General features: G+C 40.3%; 1 protein-coding gene across 8 annotated transcripts in view; it reads left to right on the forward strand.

Annotated features, from left to right (window-relative positions):
• The window catches only part of KCTD1 (potassium channel tetramerization domain containing 1), a 136,201-nt gene extending 125,694 nt beyond the window's left edge, over window positions 1-10,507 (forward strand). For all 8 annotated transcript variants that reach the window (XM_006127188.5, XM_075920809.2, XM_006127189.5 and 5 more), the window contains exon 5: window positions 4,487-10,507. In XM_006127188.5, coding sequence (XP_006127250.2) covers window positions 4,487-4,645 — 159 coding nt within the window. In that variant the 3' untranslated portion in view covers window positions 4,646-10,507. The remainder of the gene's footprint in view (window positions 1-4,486) is intronic.
• Window positions 10,508-12,286: the final 1,779 nt, after the last annotated feature.

The following is a 12,286-nucleotide window of genomic DNA, read 5'->3' on the forward strand; positions in this document are numbered from 1 at the left end:
TCCTTGGGGTTAATTCTTTAGTTCTTCCTTATTGGCTTAACTTCTGAGAAATGCAACATGCATTCTAGCTGTCTCTGGTGTCTTGGAGACTCGCACATCCCATCCAAGTGCAAAGATGCATGAGGATTAAAAGTAGGGATGTAAAGGATTAGTCAACTATCCAATGAGCAAATGCTTATCAGATAGTCGACAGGATAGTCGACTAGTCACTCCTCTCCCCTTCGCCCCCTCCCCCCCGGCCACTTGCTGCCTCTATAAAATAGAGGCAGCAAGGAGAGGGAGAGGAGAGAGGTACTGTCCCTTTGAAATGCCGAGTGGAGCCCGGGATCAGCTGAGGACTCCTCTGCTGAACCCGGGCTCCATGTGGCGTGCCAGCTTTGAAATGTACAAGAGTCCCCAGTAGGGACTGTTGCGCATTTCAAAGCGGAAGCACCCACATGGAGTCCGGAGTCAGTGAGACTTCCCGCTGGCCTTGGGCAACATGCGGTGTTGCAACTTTGTAATGCACAAGAGTCCCCACTGGGGCTCTTGTACATTTCAAAGGTGGAATGTGGCAGTGCTCATCACAGGGGTGGCCAACCCATTACAGGTAAAGAGCCCAAATAGTTGTGCATCTAACACAGAGACGGGAGGGAAATGTTGTCAGAGGGTGTGTGTGGGGGGGGGGAAGCCCCCCCAGTGTTAAAGGATTTTTGGCCACATCAGGCTCCCTCTGGCCACCGCCATCTTGAATACCCCATTTTGAATGGCCGTGCCAGACGGCTCCCCTACCCCAGTGAGCACAGGGAGGCAGGAACCATTTTCAGGGGCGCGGGAGCGTCTTCACAAGCTGCACTTTCGGGGGGGGGGGGCGGAGATAGCCATATTTGGCTCGCGAGCCATGGGTTGGCCCGGCTGGCTTACTGACTAGTTGAGTAGTCAACGGAAATTTGCTACTCGACTAGCAAATTAATTACTACTTAACATCCCTAATTAAAAATAAGTTTCACAAAGAAAGGAAGGTAAGATTGAAGCTTCTCCTCATGGCATCCTCCTTAAAGTCTGTGGGGTCTGACTCTTTCCTTCCTTTCCCCCAGTATTTTGTTAATGACTGATGTTGCTTTAGAGAAAGCACTCTAGGAAAAAGAGAACCTCTTTCTTCGAAGAGAACATAAAAAAAAGGGGGTAGGTCTCCTCTTTAAAATAGATCCTAGAGAGACCTCGTGTCCAGTAGTGGGTATCTCAATGGTTCCAACAGACCATGCTTCCAACAGACAATGGTGCCGAGTCAGAGTCCTTGGTATCACTTAAGCAGATGTCCTGTTTTGATTAGCCTGCCAACAGTCCGCACTGATAGGCACCATCTTGACAGCAGGACTCGTCTATAACCAACATCTTCCAAGGAATCCAAGGGCTAACGGAGCTCTTTAAAGTCTCTACTTCCTTTCCAATACCATCAGCTTCAGATGGCATGCACTTTGAGCACAGAGGTGGCTGCCTCATCAACGTCGACAACTCCCAATTCTTGTCTCTAACTAGAGCATCATTGCCACTCCCAGATCTGACTGCCCATTGCCATAGCCCTCAGACACTCTTGAGATTCTTCTTGTAGAACCATCTGCTCATCTCAGAGGAAATGGAGTCTGCACCTCTTATGGGGCACTGAGAGAAGTTACCTGCTGAGACCAATATGTCCACTGGTTTTTACCTCCTTTCGTCTGACAGTAGGAGCTAAGCATCTTGTACACTCCCATCCTCTAGTGCCTTCGTAGCCTCCAGCACTGTCTTTGTCACCAGTAGTAAGAGTTTCCCCTTTGGACATGGAATGATGCCTCAGACTCTGACATTTCTGGGCAGGACTCTTCCTTACCTTACCATCCTGTGCCACTTGATGAGTACCCGAGCAAGAAATCACTAGACCAAGAAGGCTCTCCAGACTTTCTGAACACAAATAACTCCTTCCCTTGCCTACCTAATTGGAATTCTTGTGCCTCTTAAAAGCCATGTTTAGTCTTCCCACAGGTGCAACCACAACCACTGGTATGGTAGCCACACTCCTTAGTGCCACATTTTTCCTGAGGATGGGAAGAAGTTCAGGAGCAACCTGCAGAAGAGGAGATGCACACCTCCATATAAATCCTCCTCTTCACTCATGACACAGTGATGATGCTGCTATTACCAGCCTCCTAGGCAGACAATTTTAGGGTATCCCAGGAACTAGTGAAGGAACTTGAAGAATCTCTTCTAGTCTTCTCAAGGGAGGTACAAGCATTTCATCCTTCTCTGGACACTCTATAGGCTGTGTCTACACTGGCATCCCTTCCGGAAAAGGGATGCTAATGTAGCACTTTGGAATAGGTAAATCCGAGGGGGATTAAAATATCGCCCGCGGTATTTGCATTAACATGACTGCCGCTTTTTTCCGGCTTGGGGATAAGCCGGAGAAAAGCGCTAGTCTAGACGTGATTCTCGGAAAATAAGCCCTTTTCCGGAGGAGCTCTTATTCCTACTTTGAAGCAGAAAAAAGCGGCAGCCATGTTAATGCAAATACCGTGGGGGATATTTAAATCCCCCGCGGATTTGCCTATTCCAAAGTGTCTAATCTGCATCCCTTTTCCGGAAAAGGGGTGCAGTGTAGACACAGCCTCTATATGTCCGTCTCTTCTACCCCGAAGTAAGATAGCTCTGCCTATTAATGAGGCATTCTTGTCTCCTGCCTGTAACCAAAATCCCTGCCATTCTTATGCAAACTTTCAAACGGGCAGACAAAAAAATACATACCAGTGAAAGGGCTAGAGCATTCCCTCACCTTTCCTCCCCCATTTCCCTGTGGTGGATGTAGCCAACAAGGGAAACTGCCCAAGTCCTTCAAGATTACCACCCTCTGACAGGGAGGCTTCATGCCTGACACTCCTCAGCAGGAAGAGTTACACGTCCACTGCTCTTCAGTTGAGTCGCATATTTTCAGACCCTTAGACCAAAATACAGTTTCAGCAAATACTCAAAATGTAATCATTTTATTGCTTGTTTGCCATGGGACAAGGACCAAGCTATCCTTTTTGAAGGCCTCAGTGGTTTTCCTATTTAAGATTGGGCTGCTGAGCTGAGGTCCAGTCTGTACTTCTCAATAGCAGGAAGTCTTCCACATGTAAAATTTACCTATAAAAATGGTAACATTTGCGTCCTTCCTTGGTGTTTTTCTGTCATTTTGCATCTGCTTTGGAAGCTTCTCTGTCAAGGACTCTTTTCTACCTTTTGGAATGGAAAACAGAAACTGAGTTCTGTTGAAGTACAGGTAAATGCCTGTGAGCATCTGTGCATTCCTACATCTCTCTTAATACTCCATTACTTGCCACCTTCATCTCTACTCAGGGCACTCATGGCAGCTCTCCCCCCTTGCACTACCTTCTCCCATGACACAGTCGCACTGTGTGCCCATGCTTAGTTTCTCCCAGTGGTCTGGTCAGATTTTCATGTCATTCAGGATATCCATCAGTCACCAGGCATCCCAAAACTCACTCCTCATGGGAAGGGGCTGGATCCACACCTCTGAGATTACAATTGCACTCCCTTTCTGCCTGGCCAGGGGAAGAAGCTAGGGCTCCACCTCTCTCTCTTGGAAGGAATGAAAAGGCAACCTGTCTCCACAGAGAGACTGTCAAAGTGGGTTTTAAATTGCATCCTATTCTGCTACAAGGCCATTGGAGTGCAACCACCCCACCTCATGTTGACAGCCCACTCCACGGGGGCTCAGTCTACTTCTCCAGCCATTTTAAAGGATGTTTCCATGGCTGAAATTTTCAAGGCCACAGCATGCATCCTGTTATATCATGCTCTGCAAACATTACACTATCCTACCTGTATCCAAGATGGGCATCCCCTTTGGTGCCATCCTTCAAACCATCTTGGAGCCACCACCTCCGTGCATATCTTGTCTCTGAGTCACTGCATAGGGGTCTCTCATAGGGCCATATGCCCAATGAAGAAGGAAAGCTTACTTACCTTTTTAAAAACGTGAGTTCTTTGAGATGTTTTGTCCCTGTTCATGCTTCATCCCCCCGGCCTCCTTCCTTTCAGCTTCAGAGTCTCTGACTCTCTAGTTGAGAAGGAACTTTAGCAGCCGTGGTTCATGTCTCCCTACATCTGTTCACTGTGCTGCACAAGATGCATAGTGCTCAGGAGTAGATCTGTGGACGCTGTCAATTCCAATCCCTGGTTGATAGCGCATGAGCACACATGCTTTCCATGATGGAGCACCCATAGGGACAAAATATCTTGAACTCAAGTTATTGAAAGGTAAGTAATCTCTTTCTTTAATAAATTAAAAGTTGGGGAGTGCAGTGGCATCTAAAGGAAATCTACTAATTAAAACATTCTAGTAAAGTCTGTTAGAGCTGTACATTCTTTACACAAGGTGACAGTTTGGCTATTGCAAGTTGATTGTCCTTCATTAGCGGTAGCAGTTTTGGTGGTTTGTTGTTGACATTTATTTACTCTCTCTTTGCAGGTACTTGAGAGGTTGCAGCAAAGAGGATTTGAGATTGTTGGCTCATGTGGAGGAGGGGTGGACTCTTCCCAATTCAGTGAATACGTACTGAGGCGAGAACTCAGAAGGACATCTCGTGCACCTTCCGTCATTCGAATAAAGCAAGAGCCTCTGGACTAAATGGACATGTTTCTTTATGCAAAAAAGGGACGTTATATTTACAGTTTGGACACCAAACAAGTCCTGGAACTAAAATTGAATAAAGACGCCTTTGTATGAAATATAGAGACCACACCTGAATTCATATGGGAGCATTTGGATAGTAATAATAACAACTTCAAGGTGTAATTATATGTCAAAAATAGAAAATGCAAATGAAAGAAAAAAAAAGTTGGTAGATAGGGTTGGTGCTGTGATGACCATTAAGTGTCCTAGACCTTGTTTAGGACCACTTAATGGTAAACAAGCCATTACCATCAGGGGAGACACAAACTACTCCTATATATTTTCCATTACCAGAGATCCATCCATTTTCCCTTGTGTACATCTTGATTCAATTTATTTCCATATAGAGGTTTATGTCCGTGTCTTTTTAGAGGTAACCAGGCAGGAAAACTTCAGGAAACATCCATTCGTTGCCGTGAAAGCTAGTCGACTGAGATTTTAAACATAGTCTGTATAGAAGTCACACACTTTAGTCTGCCCTCACAGATGTGAAGTTACTTTTTTCATTTTAAATGAGTTGAGATTTTTGTTTGTGATGGGGCCAGAATTAATATTTGGTAGAGTTGTTGTAGTTTGAATCTGCTGCTCTCCTACAATTTTTTTAAATTTTATAATGTGTAGGATACAATAAACGCTGTTTAAAATAATAAGGGTCTGGTTTAACCAACAAAAAAAAAAAAGTTGAAATAATCCATGAGTAGCTCACACTGTTATTCTTCTCTGGAGTTCTAATAAGACTAGGAGAAGCAAGTTATCTTGCATACAGTAAATAAGCTGCAATTCCCCTGCACGGTAGAGTGAGTTACAAGAAATAGATGCTCTCATTGGCCTATACTGGAAAACTTGTCTGGTGAGCCCTGTATTGCTGGTTTACATTCAACACTAGTTTTTTTAAGGTTTGTCTGAGTTTTTGAAAAGAGGCTATTGTGGTGATGGGACCATTTTCAACACTGGTCAAACTCAAAATAATAATAATAATAGAAGTTTGGCCCAGAGACCTCAGTAATGGAAACAATGCCAGGTGAATGTTCTGAAATCTATAACGATAGTCGCATCATTCCTTTTTAAACATGGAGTTGGCAGCTATAACTCTGAATTACCTTGACTGTAAGTTGGAATGTTTGTTTTTAATGTTGTTACTTTCCCTTGTTTAGGGCTAATAAGTTTCTGCCTAGAAGTGAGACTCCTCTGCTACACCATCAACCACCACCTTCTCACTAGGCAGCAACTTTCTACACGGTTATCCTACAAGTTATTCTCATTGGGCAACATCTTATTGAAATCAATTGAGCATGTGCCCAGTTGATGTCAATTAGACTTTGCAAAGTAAACATAACACATCCTGACACTACTGCACAAACTTCACAGGTTGATGATTTTATCATATAAGATGCACCAGCAACCACATTATCTTCCATCCAAAGTATTTTTATGCAATATTACACTATATGACTGTGTATTATTATGGAAAATCCGACTGAATCAATGGTGCAGGCATTCCATTCATTTGAGTGAGACCTTGCTATTTATTTAAAAACGTTGTGAAAAGCAAATACTCCATGTAACAAGTTTTTGAATATAGTTTTGATCACTGAAAAAAGTAAACCATTTTTTCTGGTTTTTATTAACGTTTAGGAGAGGGCGGCATAGTTAATATTTTCTAGTCCGTGCGTACCCTTGTGATTTGAAATGAGCAAGTCGTGGGAAGGACGTGAGGGCTGGGGGAGGGGAACTCCAGAAATTTCAGTTGGGTAGACAGTTATAAGGTTTTACTTTCATTTTGATCAGCTTTATGAAAAGCTGAAATAGCTGTATGATTTTTAAATGCTTATTTTCATGAAATAAGTACTTCACTTACAAAATAAATACATTCTTGTACTTCATTCCCTCCCCCTCCTTCCGGGTTGGTTGTACCTTTGGAAAGGTGTGGGGAAAGACAGTTGAATCCATGAGAAGTAAATGTTTTAACAAGTCTCTTCTAACCTAAACATAATTGAAAATTGGTTAAATATTCTTTGATTTAAAAACACAACCACCCAGGGATTGATATTTGTATTGGTGCAAAGTAGTCTGAAATGGTTGAGACTAAATTGAAAAACTTGAATATATGTTATGGAAACTCTGCCTGACTCTTGTTGCTACTGGGGCCTCTGACTTATTCCAGGGCACCTGACTGTCCTCTGTTCTGTGTTAGCACAGAGATCATTGGGATGGTTGGGAAACAGGCATCAAACGAATTCCTTTTATCTTTCCTCTTAAATTCCACTACAAAACATTTTGGTTGCTGTTTTTTAAAGTACCTGGGTTTTGTTCAGATGACAGATTAGTGACTCTTTGTACAATGTACCTGTTCAGCTCCCTGAAGCAAGAGAAAACTTCCTGATCTTTCCAAATCCCTGAATGGGCAGATATGTATGCTTTCACTGAATGTTCATTCATTAGAGTTGAGTCATGAATCATTCTGAGACCCTGAATGTAAATGTCAGAGCAATTATGTTGTAGCTATGGAGTAAGAGGTCACAAAGTAATGACTAATGAAAAGTAATGAGATGCAGGAAAACAAAACATAGATTTTTTTTTTTAAAGAGGAAACGGATTATTTGTCTGTTGACAAGTCACGCTTGTAACAATGTGTCTTTTAAAATATTGCTTAGGAAATCTAATCAGTAGGCACGTAAGCAACATATCCAGTAAAAGAAAACAAAAGGAGGGAAATAAGGACAACTCATTTCTGGAAGCTAATCATTTTTACATGTACAATAGTTTTAATTCATCTTTCTAAATATAACTGTATTTTATGCTATCAGTGGGTGTTTTATTTAGCTAATGCCAAGTGGAAAAATTGCAAAGAATGCCATCTGTCAAATCTACATGTCTGGCAGGTTCATTAAGCAACTGTCAAAGGACTGCTATGCATATACACTGAAAATGCCATGTGACACAATCTTCTTTAAAATAAAACTTTCCGAGGGGGGTGAGCCTCTGATTTCCAAAGAACTGTGACTGCATTGTTGCTTTTTGGAAAGTTAACCCTAGATTTTTACAAATAGCCCTCAAAAAGTTTCATTTGAAACCCAGCACAGTTCTTTCCCAAATTCAACCTTAATATATTGTGTAAAGTAAGTGTTCATCAATAATGACTCTTGAAACTCCAGATCTGATGAGCCCCTAAATTGAATTAATTCTCTCCATTTGATTAGGTGGGAAAAAATAAAGTCCCTTATTTTAGTTACATTTTGTAGAATTTCTGCATACAAAAAAATACTAGTTAATATCTTCCCCACTGCTCTTACAACAGGAGCTTTGCAGAGTTTCATTTTGCAGTTTCTTTTCCCAATTCATTGCCATGAATCTAGGATAAAGCTGAATTGTGTGTGTTTAAGCTGCACTGATCAGCAGGCTCATATTTTCAGTTGTTGGCTAGCAGAGGCGGGGGTAATTGTGAAGCAGTTTGGTTGGGGTAGAAGAAGGGATGGGCTGTATCCCATTGAAATTTGACTAAGGCCAGATCTAGACTACAGAGTTGAATCGGAAAAAGTTACACAATTTGCAGTATGTAAATTGTGTATCTTTTTCTGATTTACTTTCGAAAGAGGCTTTTCCAAAATTTGGCGCATCTACACGGTGCTAAATTTCAGAAAAGTGCTCTTTCGACACATCCCCTTATGCCTTGTAGAACCAGGTTTACCGGGATGACAAAAGAGCGCATCTGAAAATTTTTTCGGAAAATGCGGACATGTTCCTTGGACACTGTATTGCTTTTCCAGGATAACTCCAGTATCCCGGAAAAGCAATGCAGTCTAGATGTAGTCTGTCAGACATGCTGCACAGGATTAAAAATCATATGACTGAAGACATGACATAAGCCAGCAGGGACATCACCTGGAGCCTGACTCTGGCTACAGAGGACCGGATCTGAAAGTACAGGATTTGAGCAACCCATTCAACTATTTTTGTTCCCATTGTTCTGCAAATCATGAGCTAATTTTTAATTTACAAAGAAATAACTTGTTTATGGATCCTGAATATTTCATAGACCTTTTTAAATGGGCTCACACTTAAATTACAATGTTTTGCATTCCCGTGAATGACATATCAAATACACTTTAAAGACCACGACCACGCTTTTAAAGAGAACTTGGACTTCTATTGACCAATGTTTATTTTTTACAGAAATAAAACAATTTACTTGAATCCGTCACTTCTTTACTGAGGAATTCTATATTACGAATCATTTGTAGTGGACAACTGGTATGTGAATGTAGGCATTCTTGTTGATTTATTTACAGTGGAAATGAAACCAAGAAACCCTTAGGGCCTTTAGACCAGCTGATTTTTCTCAGACTTCAATGGTTTATTATTTCTTAAGGGTCTGGAGGGGATCACCAGCACCAAAATCAATACTTTGCATTAAGTCTCTGTGCTGTCTTTGGCTATTACCTCACTGATCTGGTTATTCACGCTCCCTGAAATAAACTGTGTATTGGATCAGATGTTCTGTATTTGAGAGAGAAGCTATTGAAGTCAAATCGCCACCTCTCTTCCAACACAGATGCCAAATATATAGTTGAATTGACAATACACAAGTTTTCTCCCAACTTTTATAACTGTAACTTGAGCTAGAGCATTGTTTTCATATTAGCCAATAACTAATGTCAGTGTTTATGGCATGTTAATATTAGCACTTGAAATTGTCCCTCTTTCAGATGAGACACTTGTTAGCAAATGTAGAAATGTCCCACGGGAGATGTTGGATACCTTTTTGTTTTCTTGTAAATATATATATTTTTATAACTTTCTTGGCCTGCAGTTTAATACATTATTGTTGTTGTGCGGTATGTCCATGAAATGATCAATTAGATGATTTTCTTTTGATAATTGTTAAGAACCAGATTGTGCTCCCCTTTGTTCACATTAACTAGTAGTTTACTCCTTCAGTAATCTCTTTTGGATTGGATTAGATTATTTCATGGAGTAAGGTGCTATGTAATGGGGCCAGGGGTCAGAACCTGGACCAAAATGATAAACTGCCCACAATCCTGTGTTTAAAAACTTTAAAAAAAAATAAAACTATTACATTTTAACATCAGATAAGGTGCATTTCTCTCACTTTTATCTCACAGCAAAATGTAGACCTTGCATTCCTGACAACTCCTCCTCTTTTCCCGTTAATATGAACAATTTGCTCTGAAGTGGTCAGCTCCAATATCCATGCAAGTTGTGATGAGCGTTTGCTGAGCTACACTGGTCAGGTGTATTGCATTTAAGAGGACAGCTTTGATTATCTTTCTTGGATGGATGGTGGAGGAAATAAACTGATCCTTGTGATTTGTCTCTGTACTCTGAGTTGGGACTGATAAATGAGTTCATCTATAACACCAAATAGTCTTTCTGTTTCTGTTCTACTATGTAGCTTGTCAGTATTTTTTTTTTCCTGAGGAAAATATGTAATATTGGATGCCTGACCTTGCTTAGTCACCACTATTAAGCAGCCTGTAATTTATAGGTATGCAACATGTGAAGTATGCACCTCAATTTGGGTGGCAACCTTTTTTTTTAATCTATACATAGTCTACATTGGCACTCTAGCTTAATGTACTGTTAGTTGTATTTGTTCTGATTTTCCATTCTATTACATTCAAATTTATGGATTAGTGAGGATCAAATAAGTTGATGTTTGATGCGTCAATTGATTACTCCAGAAGAAATTACACTTGATATAAGAATTAGCACATGGGATGCTAGTTCTAAAGATCTGTAGCAGCTGTTTCACTAATCCTTACAACTTCCTAATAAATAACATATTTCAGATTTGCATTTGGTGTCTTGCCTTAAATATAGTCATTGCCAGATAAATGGCGAAAATTGCTTATGAATCTATAATTTGCCTTTTCCTCTCCATTGTATTTGTTCTGCTTGGGTGTATTTAGGCAGTGCCATAAGAATACTTTGCCTGTTCAGAAGATTGTACAAACCTTGGATTAAGCATCTCCGCAACTGTGAAGGAGGTAAGTGGTAGCATGCTCATCTTACCTATGAGGAAACAGAATGATTAGAGAGCAATGACTTGCACAAGGGTTGCAGGCAAAGCAATAGCAGTTCCAGGATTCAAATTCAGGTGTTGCTGGCACTAACCTGCCTGCCATCACAGTCCTTTCATTTCCCTTCACAGTTATACCTTCAATACAAAACCACTTTGAGAACATTGATGTACCTCGATGTATTTGTGGTTTGCTCAAGTGTGGCATAGATGCTGTATCACCACTGCCTTTCTGTCTCAGATTTTAAAATTATGACCATTACAACTGTGGTCATCTTGTATAGTCACTTAGTTTTGTTTTTCTTTTTCTTTTTGGTGCCAGTTACAAAACAAAAATCCAATGTGTTTAAATAGCCTCTTTTTTATTTCTTCATCTTCATGCTCGGACCCTGTTCTTTCATTAATATCTATAATCTATATTGGATACTTCAATTCCCTTCCATACAACTAACACATCGTAGAAGGAAAATGCTGGGTAATAAGTGAAAAAGAGCTGGTAATTCCTGTTAGCAATCTGAAGAGGAAAATACAGCTGCTTAAAGGCATGGCTGTTCAGTTTTTATTTTTGTCAATGTGGGGAATGCTTTAAAGCTTTGTGTGCTATTAATAGATATATTTGTTTGAAGCTAAAATAAAACCATACCTTGCACAGAGCAAAATTGAAATTTGCAAAATAAAAAAAAAGATTAACCATGGTCCTTTTTGCTTACCTTACAGTACTACTATGTTTGGATGAGTAACTTTAAAAGAGTACCATATGAATAACCTTAGCCAATTCAACTTTCAAATACTCTGTTTGGCTCAGATATATATTAAAAAAAAAAAAACTCTTCTGAGGCATTACTCAGATGTAAGTTAAAGCCTTAAAGCTTGCAGCTTCATCAGGCAATATCTACTAAATCCCGGAAGCATGTAAGATAACCTAAATGTAATCTACTTCATATCAGCTCCTCCAGTGATGGATAGCAAAACAAAAGCAGGGCTAATGAAAAATTAATGAAAACAGTTACTTCCATAAGAAAAATGATCTTTTTCTCCACCTTTGTATTGATTTTAACTGGCCCTGTAATTGGAAGTGTATAATTTTATCCTAAGGTAAAGAGGGCTAGGGAGAGCAAGCATATAATTCTATTCATGTTTGTGACATATTTTCAGGCTAAAAATCCTGAAGCATTTTCCTTAGGATGTTAGTCACCTGTGAATACAGACTTCGAGCATATTTTTTTGGTTCAGGCAAACTGCCGTGCTATTTGCCTGAAACCAGATATTGCCTGAGCGGTGGACTCTGAGTACTTTGAAAGCTAATAGGGAAATACAAAGAAACAATGTTTAAGAAACATCAAGTCTATTCCATATAACTTGGATTTTTAATATGTGTGTGATGTGCTCCAAACTTTTTTCTCACTGATCTTCCCCATTGTTGGAGAAACTTTTTTTTAAAATCCCTGTCTCTTTTGTGCAAACAAATCAGTACTCATACCCAGGAGCTGTAACAGACTCAGTATGGCCCAGCTAATTGGGTTAAATTGTTCCTTGCGCTGGCTTAAATAATGAGC

Source organism: Pelodiscus sinensis, chromosome 2 (genome assembly GCF_052426305.1).
Source record: "Pelodiscus sinensis isolate ZL-2025 chromosome 2, ASM5242630v1, whole genome shotgun sequence".
NCBI classification, from domain to species: Eukaryota; Metazoa; Chordata; order Testudines; family Trionychidae; genus Pelodiscus; species Pelodiscus sinensis.